The sequence below is a fragment of the Echinops telfairi genome, unplaced genomic scaffold (assembly GCF_000313985.2).
Source record: "Echinops telfairi isolate 266 unplaced genomic scaffold, ASM31398v2 ScPeMD7_29;HRSCAF=101, whole genome shotgun sequence".
NCBI lineage: Eukaryota > Metazoa > Chordata > Mammalia > Afrosoricida > Tenrecidae > Echinops > Echinops telfairi.
The window spans coordinates 9,237,273-9,257,904 of record NW_022103926.1 but is presented as its reverse complement, the minus strand read 5'-3'; the positions used below and the strand labels follow the sequence as shown (position 1 = coordinate 9,257,904).

The 20,632-nt window shown below is 60.2% G+C and overlaps 2 protein-coding genes across 4 annotated transcripts in view; both read right to left on the bottom strand.

Annotated features, from left to right (window-relative positions):
• Positions 1–8,008, bottom strand: part of PPM1F (protein phosphatase, Mg2+/Mn2+ dependent 1F) — a 27,571-nt gene extending 19,563 nt beyond the window's left edge. The window contains exons 1-2 of the mRNA XM_013008232.3: positions 7,958–8,008; positions 2,169–2,425 (exon numbers count right to left, since the gene is read on the bottom strand). Of these exons, the coding sequence (XP_012863686.1) occupies positions 2,169–2,374 (206 nt within the window). The 5' untranslated portion in view covers positions 2,375–2,425; positions 7,958–8,008. The remainder of the gene's footprint in view (positions 1–2,168; positions 2,426–7,957) is intronic.
• Positions 8,009–10,096: 2,088 nt separating this feature from the next.
• The window catches only part of TOP3B (DNA topoisomerase III beta), a 16,104-nt gene continuing 5,568 nt past the window's right edge, over positions 10,097–20,632 (bottom strand). For all 3 annotated transcript variants that reach the window (XM_004716333.4, XM_045289650.1, XM_045289651.1), the window contains 13 exons: positions 19,522–19,718; positions 18,658–18,814; positions 17,885–17,998; positions 17,027–17,117; positions 15,282–15,436; positions 14,948–15,053; positions 14,385–14,531; positions 14,102–14,275; positions 12,464–12,592; positions 12,016–12,165; positions 11,618–11,718; positions 11,151–11,352; positions 10,097–10,663 (listed from right to left, as the gene is read on the bottom strand). In XM_004716333.4, coding sequence (XP_004716390.1) covers positions 10,182–10,663; positions 11,151–11,352; positions 11,618–11,718; positions 12,016–12,165; positions 12,464–12,592; positions 14,102–14,275; positions 14,385–14,531; positions 14,948–15,053; positions 15,282–15,436; positions 17,027–17,117; positions 17,885–17,998; positions 18,658–18,814; positions 19,522–19,718 — 2,205 coding nt within the window. In that variant the 3' untranslated portion in view covers positions 10,097–10,181. The remainder of the gene's footprint in view (positions 10,664–11,150; positions 11,353–11,617; positions 11,719–12,015; positions 12,166–12,463; positions 12,593–14,101; positions 14,276–14,384; positions 14,532–14,947; positions 15,054–15,281; positions 15,437–17,026; positions 17,118–17,884; positions 17,999–18,657; positions 18,815–19,521; positions 19,719–20,632) is intronic.

The window sequence follows — 20,632 nt, the reverse complement described above, 5'->3', positions numbered from 1 at the left end:
AAGGGGGCAGAGTCCTGCAAGAGTCAGTCCTACGAGGGGGCAACATCACTGGTTAAGGGAGGTGGTTACGGGGGGATGGAGGTTCAATCCCCGCTGTGGCTGAGAAGTGGTCCGTGGGCAGGGCTGCTGGGAATTGCAAGGCAACGGTGCCTCGGCATAGCCCCCTATCATCCAGAGCCTGCTGGATGTCTGCCTCCCCCACAAGTCTTCCCCACTGTGCCACTGGGTGCCCTACAGCCACCTTCCGCATAGCCTCCTTCACTCCTGTGCCTGTCCCCCCCAGTGCTCAGCGCTGACGAGGAAGCTCCCAACAGTTCAGAAGGGCCAGGGGATGTTCTCTGGGCCCGCGCTGTTAGTGGCTAGTCCAGTGGTCTGAGGAATCCACCCAGATGAGTCAGTGTTGTTTCAAAACGAGGAAGGGGCTTGCTGAGAGGAGCTTCTGGGACTGCCTTTGCAAAACCACCACCCAGGACAGAAGCGGTTGGTTGTCTTTCCGCAACCTCCTGCCCGCCACTACCCCCGCTGCCCCCCCAACTAAACGGGCGTTTCCTGTTGGAGTCAGGGAGGGGATGCCTGCCCCTGTGAGCTCAGCTTCCTGTCCGCTTCTGGTTGCAGGCCCTAACAATGGTGGCTGAAGGCCATCTGCATCCTGCGCCACCTTAGGACACCCCGCCCCCCCTTGTGTCACTTTGCACCCTGGGGGAGCCCCAACCCTCCCACAGAGGGATCCCTGAGACCTCAAGTCAATGTGGAGCAAAGCCCACGGACCCCAGGGCTCATCCTGCCAACAGAGGGGGCTTTTCCAGAGGTGTAAGGCCGGGCTGCCTGGGGACCATGAGCCCCATGAGGAGAATCTTGGGTCTGAACCTGGGTTCTGACCTCTGGACATCCCAGTTATCAGCTGACAAGTCTGAGAAGCAGGACCCCAGGGCCCATGAGGGAGTGTGAGACAGACTGTCAGGCAGACAGAGGTGTGCATGTGACCATCTGCCAGGCTCCGAGGGTCACCACACCGATGAAGACCCACGAATACAAGGAGGAGCAGACACCATTGAGTAGCAGCTGACTGGGTGGCTGGACAAGCACTTCAGTCCAGGGCCTTCGAGTGGACTTCCAAAACCTTTCTAATTCCTTGAGGTCCAGGGAGCCATGTATCTCCTGGAGTAGGGCGCAGTGTACAGGGGTGCCACCTGTTGGCACGACAGCTGTGCCCTTCTGGGCTCAGGCCTAAGCTCTGCCTGGCTCCTTGCAGCGGCTGCCTCTAAGGACCAGGCCCACCACCCTCAAGTCTGCTTTGTCCTCACAACCAGGACCCACTTGCCCCTTGCAGTCTTCTAGAAAGACACCACCTTCGCAGCCCAGGCCACCCTCCTCCTTGCCCACCTCCCACCTGCACTCGGAGGCAATGTCCCAGGCGCCTCCTGTGCCCACCCACCAGTGTGGTGCCCTGCTGGGAGGGGGTGCCCTGTGGGCAGCCTCCTCCGCTTGGCCCTGATCCAGACTTTGCCCTGGTCCCACCATAGCAGCCCTCGCTGCCCAAGACCCCTCACAGTCCTCAGACTGCCTGGCAGCTAATGGCAGTGCCAGTCTTTGGCATCCCCGAGGGGCCAGTCAGAAAGAGGAAGACATAGAGGAAGGGACCCTGAAAGTGCTTTGGCCTGGCGGCCTAGCCCCAGCCACCTCATTAGAACTGTGGGCAGGCACGGAGGGGACACTGACCGAGGAAGCTCAGTTCGGGGGTCCTTGAGGGGCCGAGCACAGGGGTAGGCCCGGTGGGAGAGGCTGAAGGCCTGACCATGTCACAGCAGGAGGGGGCTTGCAGAGGGGCTTGAAGGTGATGCTTGGAATTTGGGTCCAAGTGTACCCCCTGTAGCTGTCTGGGAGACTTTGCCACCATCCTGCTCACAGAGGGGTAATATGTGGGAAGCAAGTGAAGGGCACAGGCTAGTCCAGGCCTCCCCCAAACCAGCCAGGGGCTGCATCACCCCTCTGCTTCCTGTCTGTAAGCTAAGGGGATGCACTTACAGCCACGGACTCCCTGCACGCCCGGCCCCGGGCGCATGCACCTCCTTGATGCAGTAGTAGCATGACCCAGCCCTGGGGAGCCAGAGACAGTAGCCGCAGCCCAGAGAGGCCCACCTGCCTTCCCCGGGAGGAGCTTGGCCTACCTGCTGCCCAGGAAGCTCAGCGCCAGCTCAGCCAGCTCGCCCTGCACCTCCTCATGGCTCAGGACTGCACACGGGGCCTTCCATGGCAGGGGGGTCTCTGGACCCGGAGGGGCCGGGAAGTCCCGCAGGAAGCCATCCAGGAACACTTGGGCCTCCTCGGTGGGGCTGGCTCTTGGGCTGCTCTCTTTAGGGGCACCAGAGGCCATCCTGAGGGCATCCCGGGCGCTGGTGCTAGGGGGCGTCCAGCCAGTCTTGCTCTAGGGAGAAACATGAGAGTCAGCCGACACCAATCACTGCGATCGCATCTGGCTCTTCCAGCCTCTCTGCTACACTCCACTCCCCTCTGGAGCAGACGCACATGCCAGGCCTCAGGGCCCTGTTACTGGTTCAGTCGGCTCTGGGGGGTGGTGTGTGTGTGTGGGAGGATGAGCGTGGGGCTGGGTGGTCTTCAAAATGAGGACATGGTGCCAGCAAGATACTTGTCATTGTTCTGGGATGGGTCCAGGGGAAAGTGAGGGGTCCAGGGGAAAGCAGCAGGGAGGGCCCACGAGAGCATGCTGGGGTGGTAAGCTGAGTGGGGGGTGGGCAGGCAGTTGAGGGGCCTGGGTCCACGTGGCCCTGGTCTCAGGGTGGGTCGGAGATGCTGACGCAGAACAGTGGGAATGCACCCGGGACCTGGCCAAGGCGGCTTCGTGCTGACTCCGGCTGGGAGAGACCAAGGGGCTGGCAGGCCTGTCTCCGGGCTGTGGCCCCTCTGCTCAGTTCCTGACTTCAGCAATTCCATTCCTGTATCCTTAGGGACATGGAGGGCTTTGCTGCCAAGCCCTGATGTCCCGAGACACTAAGATCCAGAACAAGTACTCCTATCTCACGGACGACAGATTTGGAAAGGGAGATGGTGGTGGTGGTGGTAGGATCGTAAGCTCAGGGCCTCTGTACTCTGCCCCCTCCACTCCTGCAAGAGTCGGGCTCCCGAGCTTACCCATGCTCCCTCCATACTCCCAGGCTGTCCTGGTACTCCACCCTGGGGACCCACGCTGTCCTGGTACTTACCCACGCTCCCTCCATACTGTAGGCCGAGCCTTCAAGCTCCACGCTGTAACCTCCACCCTGGGGACCCACGCCAACCCTCTTGGTCCATGGGCTGGAACCCAGGGCCCACTGGGTTCTGTCACCCACTGCTCCCCAGCCCCAGCTCATCTCCCTCCACCCATCTATCTCTCATACGCTGGCTGCACCCTTCTACTCCACACCACCCCAGGGAGGTCCCCTCCCAACACGCTGGCGAGAACTTCCAACCGTGTCCTTCAAAGTTGTGTGTTGGAGCCCTACCCTCTATACCTGTGGGTGTGACCCGGCAGGTAACTGAGCATCTTTATGTTTACCCAGTGTGGGGCATGACCTCCACGCCTTCCCTCCTGAGTGATGTGAGGTGCAGTAGCACCCGTGGACTGAACAATCTTGGAAAAAGTCCTGCTAGAAGGCTCCTTAGACGTCAGGATGGCAAGATTTCGTCTTCATGTATGTTGGGCAGGTCAGGAGCAACCACTTCCTGGAGAAGGACATCCGGGCAGTGAGAGCGAGGAAGGCCCTTGATGAGATGCATGGACACAGCGGCTGCAACCATGGGCGCATGGTGCAGGACTGGGCGATGTAGTCAGGATGGCCAAGGCATGCTGGGGCTTGAGAAGCTGAGGTAAGGGTTGGCGCCTCCAGAGCTCGCTCGCGCGCTCTCTCTCTCTCTCTCTCACACACACACACACACACACACACACACCAAGCGAGTGAGGGCCGTCCCCCATGCATCAGACTTCCAGCCCCCTGAACTGTGTGGAAGGACCTGTCTGGTTTTCAAGGGCTCCCACCTGTGTGTGTTAAAAGCAGCACCCAGAAAGTAAGACCCATGTCGATTTGAGCATGTCATTCCATTCCTGACATCCCAAATCAACATCAAAGGCCAAGAGGTGCTCCAAGGTCCTGGGCAGAAAACTTGGGAGCCGTGTCAGGGCTTATCCTGGCATTCCAGTTTCTGAGGGAACGGAGAAGGCCGATCCACAGGAGGGAACCTTCTGGAACCACAGAGACCGTGTCTGCAAACTGGACCCCAAGGGCAGCTGCACACAGAGTGACGTTAAAGGACGAAGAGTCTAAGAGAGCGGGCCTCACGCTAGGAACCCTTGGGTGTCACACACAGGGAGGCACAGGACCACTAGTTAAAAGGTCAGTGGGGGCTTGAACATTCCAGAGGTGCCTGGGAAGACAGGTCTAATGCTCAGCTTCCAGAAGGTCCCAGCCTGGAAAGCCCTATGGAAGAGCTCTCTTCGGCACACTCAGTCCTGTGGTTGGGGAACACTGAGTCGGTTCAGCACCATAGTCATCCCATGCCCAACGGAACAAAACACGGCCGGTGTTGTACCATCCTCACGACTGTTCCGATGCCGGAACCCATTTTGCAGGCACGGTGTCAGTCCATCTTGTTGAGAGTCTTCCTCTCCTTCGCTGCCCCTGTCCTTTACCAAGCATGATGGCCTTTCTCTAGGGACTGGCCTATCCTGAAAACCATGTCCAAAGTATGTGAGATGAAGTCTCGCCATCCTTGTCTCTAAGGAGCACTCTGGTTGTACTTCTTCCGAGACGGATTTGTTTCCCTGTCCGTCCATGGCCCTTTCAGTATTCTTCACCGGCACCAGCCTCCGAAGGCTTCAATTCTTCCGCGCACATGGGTCGCCCGGTGACAGCGTCGGTCCTATTGCAACTTAAGGACGAGGGTGTGTTTTCAAGAATGATTAACCAGGAATAGATCTTCAGGAAGAATGACAATAAAAATGACCAGAGAGGAAGACAGAGAAAGATACTCCAGTGCCAAGTGAAATGCCGTCTCACTGCAGATTTGTTTGGGGCAGAAAGTTGAAGGTGGCCACTTAAACAAACAAACAAACAAACAAACAAACAAACAAACAAACACAAAATGCCCCTCTAAATCAAGAATCGTATTGTTGTTGAGCGGCCTCGGACTCCGGGAGACCCCATGTGCAATAGAACAGACCACCACGTGGTCTGTGAAGACGTCCTGTGGCGTCTTCACCCCTGTTGTTCTGAGGGCGCACCTTCTGGCGCAGTTATCAGGCACTGTTCCTGGGCTATTCAGACATTTTCAGTGCTGAATGTTTCTCTTCTTTCTTCCTCGTCTGAGTGCATCTGGAAGCGCTGCTGAAGGCTGTCCATCACAGACGATCGGACTGGTCTTTGAAATACTGGTGGCAACGCTTCCGACATCACCCCAGCCACCCCCCAGCCACCACACGGCACGGCAGGTGACAGACGACTAATATGGAAATGAAATACCGGTCGCAGGGCTTCCAACTTCACAGCAACACCAAGGCCACTAGGACAGGTGGACACAGAACTAATATGGAAAATGGACTCGCCTTATTGGAGAAAGAACCCTGCGGGTAGAATAGTTCGGCACGGGTGGGCTGTTAACCAAAGCGGTAACAGTTTGAACTCACCAGCTGCCCCGAAGGAGCAAGAGAAGCAATGGTTTGCATCTGTAAAGACTCACAGTCTTGGGAACCCCATCGGGCAGATCTACTCTGTCCTTTAGGGTGCTGGGAGCCCATTGACTTGATGCCCGTGGTATTTTATTATTATTGATTATGGGATCGCCTTCAATTTATTAGCTTTCACATTTTCTCACAATGTAGAAGGAAATACAGTAGCCTAAGTGACCCAGAGTGCACAGGTAGAAACACAATGAAAACAAGGAAACATGTGGATTAAAATCAAGACCTGCATTTGTCTGTGACTCCAAACCCCACTGTCAGTTGAGTCTGCCCTGACTCACAGGGACCTTTAGGGCGGAGCAGCACTACTCCCCAGGGTTTCCAAGATGGGACCCAGATAGCCTCATCTTTCGCCTTCGGAGCAACTGGCGCGTTTAAACTGCCAACCTTGAAGTTGGCCGCCCAGTGCTCAACCCTCTGCAAACACCAGGACCCCTTCAATAACTGCAAAGGTGAAAAAACCAAACCAAACCCAAACCATAAAAACCCAGGGGCCCCCCAGTCAGCTCCTTCTCCGGGCACCCAACCCTGTGTGGGTCGCACAGAGCTGTGCTCCCCAAGGGTATTCATGGCTCTGCTCTTTCAGAATCTGGTCACCAGGCTGTTTTTTCCAAGGCACTGCTGTGTGGCCTGGAACCACGCGCACCAACTGTCTGCCGTACTCAGGGATGCCACTTTCAAAGCAGCGGCTAACGTATCGGAGGTGGGAGTGCTTCAAAAACTGTGGTGGAAAGGAACCAAAAGATCATGGAATTTATCCACCAACTCTTTGAAGCCCCTTCATAGCCCAGGGATGATGAGATAGGTCTTAGAGCCAGGGCTGGCTACAGGCACAGAGGAGAGATAGACAAAGGAATTTTCCGATAAGCGTACAGCGCTCAAAGTGGCATTCCTTGTGTCCACCTCATACAACCATGCTGACAAGTACCTGCAGCCACATTCCCCAAACAGATGTCTAAGTACCCACCAAAGACCACTGGTCACGCACTCACTCCCATGCGTCGATGCTGACTCACAGGGACACCATAGGGCAGGGACAACTGCTCCTGTGTGTTTCTGAGCCTCTGATTCTTCACCGGAGTACAAAGCCCCGTCTTTCTCCCAAGGGGCAGCTAGTGGTTTGGAACTGCTGACCTTGAGGTTAGCAGCCCAACTTGGAACCGCTACGCTCTCTGGGCTCAAGATCCCAGGTTGGAAATGGTGACGTCAGGATGCTGCGTGGTTCCAGCTGTTCCCAGGTGAATGTGCTCTGTTGTTAATGAGGCTACCCGCCAGAAGAAAGGTCTGGCGATCTTCCTTTGAAAAATCGGCCGCTGCAAACACCGTGTTGGGATCACAGTTCTACAGACCCAGGCACAGGCACGAGTCAGAGTTGACTGTCAGGCTACTGGAATCGGTGACTTTGTCATTTCCACCTCCTCTAGGAGAGGAAAGGAGGGGCTAGGACAATGGGCGGATATGTGCAGAAAGGTCAGAAGTAGCTGGAGAGAGGCCCAGAGTTGGCCTGCCTGGTGGGCCACCCCTGGGAATTCAACGAGGGGGTGGGGGTGGGGGGGAGGGGCACGGCGGAGCCCACCATCATTGACCGAGAGAACATGAAGACTGATGAGGGGCCATCTCTCCCTTCCACATAAGTGAAGGCTCACCTTGAGTCTCACAGCAGGGGTGGGGACCCTGGTCCAGGGTGGTCCTCTATCTTACGAACCTTCCCTTGAACTAAAACACATGCCTTGTATATACTTGGGGACCTGGCGGGGGGGGGAGGCGGGCAGAGCTGGGGCGGAGTGTGGGCCGCTAAAAGTGCAGGAGCTAGTGTAGCTTGGGGCTCCCGGCAGCGGGCCCTGGTTAGCCAGAGGCTGCTAGGGAGAGGGGGCCCTCGGGCAGATGAGGCGCCCCACCTTTCGGTCGCCCCGCATTCGGTCTCCTGGCGCTCACTCCCCGCTTGACCCTGGGCTCTGTCACGCCGCCACTGGGTCTGCGAACCCCACGTCTGCGACCCTCGCTCTCCAGCCCCTCAATTTCCCGCCTGGAGCCCCTCCTTCCCTTCTGCCGCTGCTCAGCACCCAGTCCCTGCCTCAAACCACTGGGTGCTCCGTCTGAGCCTCTTTGTCTCCCTATTCCGACACATCCGGAGTCCTCAGGCACACAAGGCGCCCTGGGTCCTCACCCCAGCCCTTCAGCGACCTAGTTCCGCCCAGGTGTCCGCACCCAGAGTCGTGGCCTCACCTGTGCTCCGCGCCACGAGTCGCTCCGTCGGCCCCGCCCACTTCCCGTGCGATCGCTACGGGTGCGCGCAGGCGCAGTCGGGGCTGGCCTCTGCCGCCCTCTAAAGGCCTTCGCCGGGAGCGTCGCGCGGGAAGCACCGCCCTTTGGTTCCCAGCGCTGCAGTCCCGCCACTCACCGCTGGGGGCGCCTGGGCGAGGGGCCGCAGCGGTCAGCCCTGCCTCTCCGCACCCCAGATCCCGCAGCTTGCACACGTCCAGAGCGGGTGAATGCCAGAGCGTGGTTGCAAACCGGGGCCCCCTTACCATTGTTTCCGTTTCCGATTTCTGCCGTGACAAGCTGCCACATACTTAGGGGTTTAACACAGCACATGTTTTTCATCTTAGAATTCTACAGGTCACCTGCTAGAGTCACAGCGAATTGGGGGGAGGGGAGGGGTGGGGACGAGGAGTTATTGTGTTCCTAGAAGCAGCAGCACAGCTTGGCTGGGGCTTCCTTTCCTTCCTCCCCAAAGCCAGTCTGGCTCCCACTGCACTTTGTCCAGCTGCCCTATTCCGATATAGCCTCCTTCCCTGGGGCGATGCCAGGGTGAAAGTATTGGCTGGCCACCGAAAGACTGAGTCGAGTCAGCCCTCCTGGAAGCATCTTGGAAGAAAGGCCTGGCAATTGCGTTGCGAGAAAACCAGCCATTAAAAGCATCACGCAGCACCTTTTCCTCTGACTCCTGGTACCGGCTCAGGAAGGCAGGGGGCACAGTGAGCCACTGGCTGGCAGAGCTGACAGGATACTCCCCTGGGGACACGGCAGGGATCTACCTGCTCTTGGGGGTCCCCCTTCCCAGATCCTGCCACCTGCTGATGGAGTGAGGTCTCTGTCATTAACTGTGACCCAGGGCATGTTAAGTTCCCCGGAGCTCTGATGTCTGTGCTACTGGTCCTGGATCAGTGTTTCCCGTGTGTCTGGAGACTGCTGGCATCAGAAGGCGTGTGCGTGTACTTGCGCATAGTGGGGCTGTGGGCAGCTCAGACACTGAGTACCTCAGTCAGATCTGACAATATTTTGGGTTCAGCAAGGCATTGTTCTCTGGGGCCATGCCTGGGCTACAGGGGGTCACCGTCTCAGGAAGGACTCTTGCCAGCCTGACCCCTGGTGGCAGGAGGCTTCTCTTCATGAATCCTGCCCCCTCCTTTATCCCTTCCCAAACTCAAAATTCACCGCCATCGAGTTGATGCTGGATTAAAACGACCTGAGGGCAGGGAAGAACTGCCCGTGAGTTTGGGAGACAAATGGCTGCAGACCTTGAACTTAGGGGTCCAGCGCTTAGCCACTATACCACCAGGGCTCTTCCATCCCTTCCCATATGGCCAGAAGATGGTTCCTATTGCTTCAGCAGAGCCTCATATGCTGCATAACCAAGTCTGCACCAGGAGGGAGTCCTGTGTGGTGGCCTGGGACACCTGAGGGGCCGAGGTGGAGAGCACATGGCTGCCCCTGGCATGTGCAGATGAAGGGGAGGGGGCAGAGGGGCTTATAGGGATTTTTCTAAATCTGGCCTGTGACAGCTTCCAGGGCAGCCCATGTCTTGTCACAACAGCCCCCGGCTCCCCCTCACCAAACTCACTGGCAGAGCGGATGCCAACTCACAATAAGCCTGTGGGAACGGGGTTGAACTAGCCCTGTGGGTTCCTGAGACTGTAACTCCTTATGGGAATAGAAAGCCATCGTTTCCCCCAGGAGTGGCGGATGGTTTTGAACTGTTGACCCTGCAGTGTATAACCACTGCACGCACCCCAGGGGCCCCTGCTGTGTGTAACTGTGGCCCTGCATTGAGCGGAGTGGGTGTGGGAGTCCTGTGTGAGACCGGAGTAGTCCCGGAGTGCCTACGCTGAGTCCCAGAGTTGGGAGCACAGAGCCTGGGGGTTTGGGAGCTGAAAACCACCCAGGGGGCTGATGGGGTGACTGCAGTGGCCCCTGACCCTCCTCAAGTACTGGGGCTGGCGCCTACGGGGGAGCACACCAGTTCTGGAAACGACGGAGTGAATAGACTGCAGTCATGGGCCACAGAACAGGAGGAAGAGGAGACCATGAGCTGGGAAAAGAGGGGCGGGGGCAGGCCACAGGGATGCAGCAAGACTAGCAGCATTTTGCTCTGGAAAGACATGTTTTAATGGGTTCTTTGTGGAGGACACCATGGCCAGGCGGCTGTCCCATGTGGGGCCACGAGCCCTCAGACAAAGTAGGCGGCCAGTGCTGACATCTTGTCCTTAGGCCGCCGGGGACCAGGCTTCCCCAGGGGTCTCCGGCCTCGGCCCCGCCCTCGGCCCTGCCTTCGGCCGGGTCCCCCGCGGTGCATGGGGTGACAGGAAGCTGCGTGCTTCAGCTCGACCAGCTCCTGGAAGACAGGGTCACAGAAGACGCAGCCTGTGTGCTGGGTCTCGCCACTCGGCAGGGGGGACTTGGCCTTGTTGAAGTCCACGTCGAGCAGGGCGGCCTCGCAGACGCCGCAGGTGTCCGCAGCCACGCGCACCCGGTGGGCGTTCTCGAAGCAGTGGGCCACCACGTTGCACCTGTTGCAGGCCATCTTCCACTTGGGGCCCGAGGTGGGGTCCAGAACCAGCACGCCGCTCTCGCACTCCACACACTGGCCCACGCCCAGCATGCTCAGCGAGTGCTGGCAGGTGGGGTGCGTGCATTCGTTGCAGCCCATGCCTGTGTTGGGGGGTGGGGCAGGCTGTGAGCCATTCTAGGTTCCGTCCCAGCAGCCCACCCCGAGAGCCTCTGAGGACCCCTCCTTTCAAGAGAAAACGTGCCCTAGTCTCCTGTGGAAGACCCCACCCTGCCCCCAGCTCTGGGTCCCGGGGAACTCCTCTACCCGCCAGGTCCCACCCAGGCCAAGAGGAAACCTTGGGTCCTCTGGTAAACTTAGGTGGCTTCGCTGGCCCCAAGTCAGGCCCAGCTGCTCTGAAAGATGCTGGAGGCCCAGCCTACCCAGACTCAGACTTCACCCATGTCCCAGCAGTGCTCAGGCACCCCCTCCCTCGGCTTCCTCCCGCCCTCCCCAAGTGGCTTGGGCATCTGGCTCTTTGTCCCAGTGGAGCTTCCCCACCACCTAGCCCAAGGAGAGGGAATTCTGGGCCAGCTGGGCAGCTTGTACTTGACAGAGGGGTGGGCTGGGGGCGAGGCCGGCCCGGCTCACCTTTCTTCATGTCCCGGAAGGGCGGGTGGTTGTAGCAGTAGGGGCAGAGCGGGTAGCTCTTGCCCCTGGAGCCGGAGGACCACAGGACCAGCTCGAAGTCGTCGAGAGGGCAGCGCAGCTCCTTGTAGAGCTTGATGGTGCCGTTCGGGGGCAGCGTGTAGGTCTCATCGCAGTGGGAACAGTGCAGCCGGCTCGGCTTGGCCTGCACAGGCAATGGGAGTGGGGCGTGGGAGGGAAGGCTGTGGGCTGTCCTGCGTTCCCCCTCTGAGAAGATCACACTGCCGGGCCTTCAGAAGCCCCCCTCCCCCTACAGAAAAGGAGCCAACGTCTCCGCACAAAGCGTCCATGACTGCCACCTGTGGGCCTCAGGTGCTCTCGGGAAAGGCTGCTCCAGGTGCAAACCAGGAAGAGGCATGCTCTTTCTGAATGAGGGAAGGGGCCACAGCTGTGGGCACTGCCCCACCCACCTGTATGTACTTCATGAAGCGGTGGCACTTCCCGCAGCGAGAGAGGGGCTTGCCCGTGGCAGCCAGCGGAGAAAAGGACACTTCCATCAACTCGTCCATGCCTGGGAGCAAGCAGAGCCCAAGGGAGGTGGCATTTGGTGAGGCCCTGCCCTGGGGAAGGGGTCTCTGGGCGAGAAGCTGCAGGGGGCACAGGACTCAGGAGCTTACCCAGAGGGACACCCCCACCCCTTCCCTGCCATGGGTGGCCAGGAGTCCGAGTGTATAGTGACCCCAGCCAGCCTGGCCTGGGAGAGCTGTGGCCACCACTGCACGTCCACGCGACACTGTCCAGCAGGGAACACTGGCCATAGCGGCCTGAGCAGAGATGCCCTAAGGCAGAGCTGGGGGAGCCCGCGCACCTGCAATGGAGTCGACGAAGTAGTGGAACTTCCTCTTGAAGACGTCTAGCGTGTGGCCCAGCACCTGGCGGTAGTCGGCTCGACCCTGGGCGATCAGGTTCAGCTGCTTCTCCACGGCGCTGCGGATGGTGGGCTGCACCAGCTCCACGTCTGCCGGGCAGGCAGGGGCGCAGTGGGAGGGAGCATGGGACCCCCAGGGGCCAGCCCACCCGTGACCTTCAGGTCACTCCTCTTCAGAGCTAGATGCCGCTGGGCGGGCTGCCAGCAGCGCTTCCCCTGAACCGCCAGGGCAGGGCCAAGGCCAGGCCCACCTCCTCCTCCCACAGCCATTGACCCCGACGGTGCTCAGGACCAAGGCCTGTCCCTCGCTCCACTGGGCTCCCTGCACCACCTGTGTGGACCCCTGTGCTCAGGCGGCACTGGTACTGGGCACCGGGCATGGGCTCACCGATCTTGTAGTAGCCATGCACGAGGACGATGCCCAGGTTGGTGGGCTTGAGCCGGCGCCCGCTCTCCACGGTGACGTAGTTCCGCTGGCAGATGTTGTTGATGTGCACGGGGATGCTGGCGTCCGTCCCTGCAATGCCCAGGTGAGGCCAGGGGCCTCCTGGCTTCCGACTCTCCCGCCAGACCCTGTACTCAGCCCCCACTGCCCACGAGTGTCCTCCCCAGGGGCTGACTGGTCTCCGGAAGCACGCAGATCAGTGCCCCTGCCTGCCCACAGACAGGACTCGGGGAGGCGGGCAGGCTGGGCTCCTCGGCCGAGTCTGTGCTCTGGTCTCTCCTGCCTGACCCTCTGGCCCAGGCCCTGCACACACATGGCCTCCCAGGACCTCTGCAGGAGGGTGGGGCTCCCAGGTGCCACTCTTTTCAGAACTAGGACGGCAGCAGCACCTAAGCCAAGACCAACCACTGCCCCTCACCCCATGTCCCCAGGCCCACCGCACAGGGACCCTCCACAGGGTGTCACAACCATCAATCTGTACAGCCATCAACAGCTTCATCTTTCTACTCAGGAACGGGCTAGTGCGTTCGAACTGCTGACCCAAGTGAGGTGACTAACGCGAACCCCACTGTGGCTGCATGGGGAGTAGCAAGAGGGTGACCTGGCAGCAGGATTGCCCTGCTCTGACCCTGTGGCCCCAAGACCACTGGCCCTGAGCCCATTGGTGACGACACCTAACATCCCCAAATCCCAATCAGACTCGCCCTTCTCGGCCTGGCCACTTATCCTTCATGCTGAGGGACCTCGGGCTGCAACTCAGACACCTCCTGAATGCCAGGGGCGCTGCACCATCTCGCTGAGTGCACCCCCCCCAAACCTGGCAGCCCTGACCCTCCTCTGGCCTCCCCCTGCCCCCAGGGCTCAGGAGGAGGCCACCCTGTGGCCCAGGTCCAGGGCCCTTCTTGGTGTGGAAGCCAAAGATGAAGACTGATGTGTGGAATGCGCTCACTGCAGGACAGACAGGGCCAGTATGCTACCCTGTGCTCGTGTCTCTCCCCGGGTGCAGCTGAGCCAGGGCCCTGGCAGCTTTTAACACAGTGCCAGCTGCAGTCACGGTCACCACAGCACCTACTGGGCAATGGGCTTGGATCTTGGGCACTGAAAGGGTCCTTCGCCTGAGCAGAGCTGTCTCCACTAGAGGGCAGGCTGGGGTGCTGGGTTACCAGGGCTCCGGGTCAATGGGAGGTGCTCCAATGATCAGTCCACCTGCGTGACCCATCAGCACATAGCCCAGACTTGACCACCCTCATGGGCCCAGACACGTTGCGTCCACGGCACCCCAGAGCTTAACCAGGCTGGCCAGGGGGTTCAGGTCAGGCACCTGGCAATGTCCCCTGTGAGGAACACGAGGCAGAGGCCCTGCTAGTTAGCTCCATACTGAAAGTCACGGCCCATGGGCAGGAGCCTGATGCGTCCACTTGCCCCAGCACAAGAACACAGGTGACTGACTGCAGGGGACATCCCCTGGGGACGCTATCCCAGTGGGAATGACCCATACCTGGGGACACTGCTTAGTGGGGCAGGCACAGGCCAGGGGTCGGGGTGTCGGGACGGGCTTGGGGGTCCTGGGCTGGCACGCACCGATGCCATGCTTCTCCATGAGGGTGATGAGCTCGGCCTCCGTCAGGTAGTCCGGCGGGCTGGTCTGCTTCTCCAGCAGCTTCACCTCGCTCACGGGGAAGGTGTCCCCACACTGGCAGGTGGGCAGGCTCTCCTCCAGGGGCACGCTCTGCCAGGGCATTATCGCTGTGAAGCCTGCACAGAGCAATCCCCTCAGGGCCGGGACAGGCAGGGGAGGCCTGTGATGGCCTCCTCTTCTGTTGCCCCCGCCCCCCGCCCCCCAAAAGGGCGGGCGAGGCGTCACCTGGAGAGAGCACAGTCTTCCCGGAGCAGGTGAAGTGCTCGGGCCCGAGGCGGAAGGCGATGGTGCTCTGCAAGTACCTGCAGTCGTAGCTCACGGTGGCGATGAAGTGCCGCGTGATGTACTCGTACAGCCGCCAGGCGTCGCCCCCTGCAAGGACGGCGGTGGGCAGGCGCCCTCAGCCCCAGGCCCTGCACTGCGGCCTGATGGCTTCTCAGGCCGACATGCTGTTGGTGTAGCTGACCGGGGCAGAGCGTGGGGCGGAGGGGACTGGACCCCAACTTCCGTGGCCTCTGTGTGCACAGAGCCCTCACCTCTCTATGGGCACAGACCCCAGCCTTCAACTGATGACCTGCTTTCGGGTCCACCCTGCCCTCCGCAGTCCAGGTTACACCAAGATCACCCTGACCCTCCCCACCAGAGCTATGCCCCCCTCACCCCCTGAGCTTGTCTCCCACCTCTAGGCTGGTCAGCAGTCCTGCCACCACTGCCTAGCACCCACATGACTGAGCCCGGCTGCCAGCCCTGGCCAACCCAGGCCCGAGAAGCGAGTGCGTGTCCCCTACCCAGTTCTACTTCCGTGGCCGCCTTCATGGGGGTGATGGGGGGGTGGTCGCCAGCATCATGGCCTTTCCTCGGGCGGTTGATCCCTTCTACCAACAGCTGCTTCACCTGCAAAAGGCCGGGCCACGTTGCAGCAGTGGGCCGTGGCCGCTTCCCGGCCTGCTCACTCTGTCGGTGGGGGCTCAGTAGGGAGGGGTGAAGGTGGGGGGAGAGACTGCTCTGAGGGCCTGCTCACCCTGTCTCTGTCGGGGTGGGTAGGGTGCTGGCCAGAGGACCTGTACAGTCCACGTCCTACTCACGGTCTTGGCCCAGGTGGGAGGGGGTGCGCCCGCTCACCGTGTCAGCCCAGTAAGGGTGGTTGGACTGCTGCCGCAGTGGTCCCTTCAGGTCAAAGTTCTCGGGGTAGTGGGTGGTCTCTGTGCGGGGGTAGCTGATGTAGCCCTGTGTGTAGAGGCGCTCGGCGGTCTGCATGGCATGCTGCGGCCCCATCCCTGTGAGAGACCATGGCCTCAGCTGGCTTGCGTGCCAAGGAGGGCCAGAGCCAGGGCCAGGTCGCCACTGTCGCTGCCCTGAGGACCCAGCCCAAGGGCCCCCGACCATCACCAGCAGTTGGTGAGTCTCACCTCTCTAGCCCACCAGCAAGACCCAACGATGCCAGCCACCTTGCCCCAGGCCAAGCACTGCAGAAGGGCTGCCTCTAACCCTACCGGGTCCCTCTCCCTGGCCCCAACTGACGCTGCCGGAGGTACCTGCCCCACTCCAGGATTAAGGAATGTTGTCACTGCTTTCTGTGAACCACAGGGTTCCCAGTGACTGTCAAGATTAGGTCACCAGGCCTTTCTTCCTAGTCTATCTTGGTCTGGCAGCATCTCTGGAACCCATCCACCTGTGGGGTGGCCTTGTTGGTATTGGAAATACCAGTGGCAGAGCGCCCGGCAACACAGAAGCCACCACAGGGACAGACAGGTGGGGGACGGCACTGTGGGGCCTGAGGAGGTCGTATTCCTTTCAAACAGCTGCAGAATAGACTACGTATAGACAGACCCCAGGTCTATCCGACTGTCACAGGTCAATTCTGATGCATAGCGGCCCCATACTGGGTTTCTGAGACTGGGAGCAGCGAGCCTCCTCTTTCTCCTCTGGGGTGGACTCCAAACCCCACTGCTATTGAGCTCACCCCAACTCAGCGATTTCTGAGGGTGGGGCACATGGCCCAGGGTTTCTGAGCAGGACAGCCAGTCTCACCTCGCTCCTCTCATCAGTAGCTGTGCTAGCCCAGGTTGACCAGAACAACAAATTCATGGTACACCCTGGCCTTTGTTTGCACCTTGAAACAAAAGCTCAAGGGAGGGGAGAAGGGCACCGTTTCCTATCACTGTACCCCGGTGGCTGCCCAGAGGGACATGAACCGTCAGCGCTATTGCGGCCTCTGAGGGAACGGAGGCTCAGGGACCCAAGAGGAAGGGACTGAGTATGGCTGATGACCTGCCCGCCCCTGGCTTAGGGCTCTGAGGGATGGATGCTAAAAGAGAGCCAGGGGCCCACATCAATCTCCTCTAGAAAAGCCCCTTGGCTCGTCAGCCTAGAGGCGGTGACTCTGAGCCCTCTCGGGAGTGCTTTTCACACTAAGGAGTGGGAGATGGCCAGGGTCAGTGTCCTCGCATCAGCCCCCAAAGCTGTGAAGCGTCAACCAACGATTCTGAGAAATGGAATCCTCCTTCCTGTCTGCACTGACTGGTCACTGCTCTGGAGCCAGGCCCAGGTGGTGCCAAGAGCGGGCTCGTCGTGGCTGACAGGTAGCGGAGAAGCCGGTGGCTCGGACCACCTCGTGGCTGCCTGCCTCCTGTGGAGACTGTGGCCATGAAAACCCTGCAGGGCAGTGGGGCTCCACACAGAGGGGTCACCGTGGGCTAGGCTCTAGACTTGTCGGCAATAGGGAAATAGGTCTGGCTCGGCTCTGGAGCAGGATGAGAAATGCATTTGGGGCTTGCGGTGGGCTCCTTTGAAGCCTCACCCGACACAGGACAGCCACGCGTGGGGGGAGGGGGCCCTCCAGGGTGTTGCTTTGAGCCCCTACGCACCCAGAGAGGAGCTGGCCACCCGCAGCATCTCCACCGTGTTCAAGGCCAGAGGCCTCTGCTTGGCCTTCTCCTTCTTACTGGTGGCCTCAACCTGAGGAGCAAGCAGCAGCATGTCAGGAAGGGGCTGGTTCCCACTCTCCCAGTGGCCCCAAGAGCAGGTGTCTATTAGGACTAGGAAGGGGGGAAAATGACAAAGTCATGGGGGCCCTTGGAGCAACCCCACAGGGCAGGGTAGAACCTCCCCCGTGAGTTTCTGAGACTCTACTCTTATAAAGAGCAGAAAGCCTTTCTCCTGCGGAGCGGCTGCTGGATTCAAACTGCTGACCTTGTGGTTAGCAGCCCAAAAAGAACCACGATGCTACTAGGACTCCTATTCACACTAGAGAAGCATGCACACCTTAGAATGGCCCGCTACTGGAGACCAGCAGGCCAGAGTTCAGAGGGGTTAGCACAGGAAATGGGGTAGCCAGGAAGTGGGGTGAGGTCTGCTCCACTGTAGGGACAGCCATCAATGATGTACATTAACACGTCTGAACTGGGGACAGGTAAACTGACCGCTCCATCAACCACTCCCCTTGTCCATGGTGAAGTGCCTGTCTGGTTTTATATGCACGGGGTCCCCAACAGATGGGGGCATGTGATGCTGAGAGCCAATGTGTTGGGTGGGCTCAGGGACTACGAAAGGCTTGTGAAAAAAAATCCCAGCCCACTTTTTGAAGTCCCATATTCTGTGTGAGTGATCCAAAGGTATCTGGGTTCAAGGGAGGAGGGAGAAGTGGCCTTGGCCCTGAGACCTTCCCCCAGCCAGAGGACCCCAGGCTCGGCTGGGCTGGGGTAGGGGTGGCCAGATGGGCGCACCTGGGCTTCCTTCTCCAGTTTTGTCATGTTCAAGAACATCTGTGCGATTTCCCTGTCGAAGACGCGCACCCGATCCCAGTCCAGCAGCAGCGTCCGGTTCTCGTCGGCATTCACCTGCGGGAAGGAGCAGGAGCGGAGTGAGGAAACACGCCCCTGGGGTGGCGCAGTGCCAGGGCGGGGCCAGGGGACACAGCAGCTGGTCCTGCTTGGAGGCAGGTCCGAGGGAGGACTGTCAGCCAGGGGAGGAGGAAATCCCTTGAGGTGCTCCCACGAGGTGTTCATCAGAAGAGAGGGGTTAAGACTTTTTAAAAAGGCACTCAGTCCAGTCCTGGGGCCTGGCCACAGACGCTGGTTGGAGCTCGCTGGGAGGCCTCCCCCGACCTCCGCATCTTCAGTATCCGGCTCAGCTTGCTAACCGCCCCAGCGAAAGCTCTCAGTTCCTGTTCGGGCCGTGCCCTCCCTGCCTCGTGCCCATGTGTAGGGTCCATGTTTGTGCCCCTGGGCCGGGAAGCTGTTGACTTATTGACTTTCACAATCATCACGTTCCCAGCGGGAATGGCCGCAAGACCCACAATCACGGGAACGTGTTGGTGAGTGCACGGGGCCTCGGTGGCATGGGCAGGAGCTGAGTGGGCTCTGATACTACGCTGTGCCCCATGCCCACAGAACAAACACTGCCGGGCCCACCCCATCCTCACAGTGGTCATGGGGCAGCCCCGCCATCTCACATGCCCACCACGGGAGGGCCCTCGAAGAGGAAGGGAGGGGCCAACCTTGGCCTGCAGCACCCAGTAGGTCTCTGGAGTGAAGGACTGGATTTTATCATGTCTCTCCACACAGAAGCCCAGAGTGGGGGTCTGACACGGTCCGAAGGAGATGAGGGAGCTGTCCAAATCGCCATACTTGCCCTGGAAGTACTTGGTCTGGAACCTAGAGGGCAGGTGGGGTGGAGGGAGCAGCCAGGTCAGACACTCAGTGAGATGCCCCCCAGCCCCCGCCACCCTAGTGGGCGTCTAGCAGGGGTCCCACCCGGCTGTGAGGATGGACAGAGTCCGGGCTAAGAGGGCCTGCCTGTCCATGTCCGTGGGTGTGTGCCAGAGTGAGGAAGGGGCAGAGGGCCTTCCCAGCTCAGTTGGGGCCCCTTCCATACCCGCACTGCCCACCCCCCCACCCCCCGGCCCCGAGAGCTCCTTTCAGTTAAACTCAGCTTTCCTTAGGCTTTTTACTGCCCCTAATATGCCACTGGGGGGCTTGGTGGCATAGTAGGTTGCACGGTCGGCTGCTAACAGCAAGGTCAGCAGTTTGAAACCACCAGCCACTCTGCAGGAGAAAGACAAGACTTTCTACTCCTGTAAAGAGTTCCCGTCTTGGAAACTCACAGGGGCAGTTCTACTTTGTCCTATAGGGTCCCCATTAACTTGATAGCAGTGAGTTCTAACCTAGGGCTCTTACGCCCCTAGACCTGGCTGTTCACAGGGAGGAGCGGGGTGGGGTAGGGGTGTGACAGGTGGTACACACCAGGGCTCCTTCCCTGGGATAGGGGGAAGGTGGGAGGGAGCTGTGGGATTCCAGCGTGAGCTCTGCTGGAGTGGGGGAGGCTCCCCCCCCCCCTGCGTGCACAGGGGTGGGGCCAGCACCTGGTGAAGGCACAGCCAATGCGTAGGTCCAGCTCCTGGCGGGCGTCCACCGAGAGTGCCTCATTGTGGTCGGGCGAGCCCAGGTGGGCCATGGCATGGCAGATGTCTGTGTCGGTGATGGAGCTGAACTGGGCCCGGAACACCGTCTTCTCCCCGCTGTGGGCTTTGTTCATGACGGGCAGCACGGCGTCCAGCACCTGGGGGACACCGTAGGAATGCTCTTCCCGGGCAGCGGCCATCTGCTCCGTCCTCCAGCCAGCCATGAGGAGGCGCCCGCAGACCCCGCCGTGCAGACGGCCCTGCGCCCGCCCGCCTCCCTTCCTTCCCCTCCTGGCCCTGGAGCTGGTGTCCCCTCCCCTCCTGCGAACAACCCCCACTCTGGCTTTCCACCAGAGGTGCTGGAGGAAGAGGAGGAGTGAGAGCAGTATAGACGTGCTGGAGCCAGGGTGAGCAATGGCTGATCAGAGCTGAGGCAGAGGCCTGGCCGGGGCTGGAAGGAGCAAGAGGTGCTGCTGGCCGGTGGGTCCTGAGCCAGGCCACTAAGAGGCCCTTAGTGGTAGAAGGGGTGGTGTTGTGGGCGCCTGGCCAGGAGGCTTGCCCACACTCACCTCTGTGGCCAGGGCAGAGGCTCTAGGGCAGGAGCGAGGGGGACATTGTATGCTGAGGGTCTCACTGGAGTGGTAGGGGCCGCCATCAGTTCCACAACTACTCGGTGAGCCCCCACACTGCACCAGTCCTGTGTGAGGATGCGTGAAGGTGCAGGTGAGGCTGTGCTAGCACTAGACAATTGGAAGCCTGGAGCCACGTGGCCACCAGACAGAGCCCATGAGGCGGCCAGTCACAGCCTGGGGGTGGCTCCGTGGCCTGGGTGCTGCATCTCCAGAGAGAGGTGGCAGGAGGAGAGGAGGGAGGTGGGAGGGGAGAGAGCCGAGGTGAAGGACACAAGAGAGCGGCATTGACCGGCATCAGAGGATGGCATGGGTGTGGCACCACGCAGGGCTCACCTCTCAAACCAGCCCCAGCCTGAACCCCTCCCCGGCTGGCCTTGACCCCCTCGGACACTTCTACACTCACATGCAGTTTTACGAGTGAAGCCGCACCTCCTTACTGA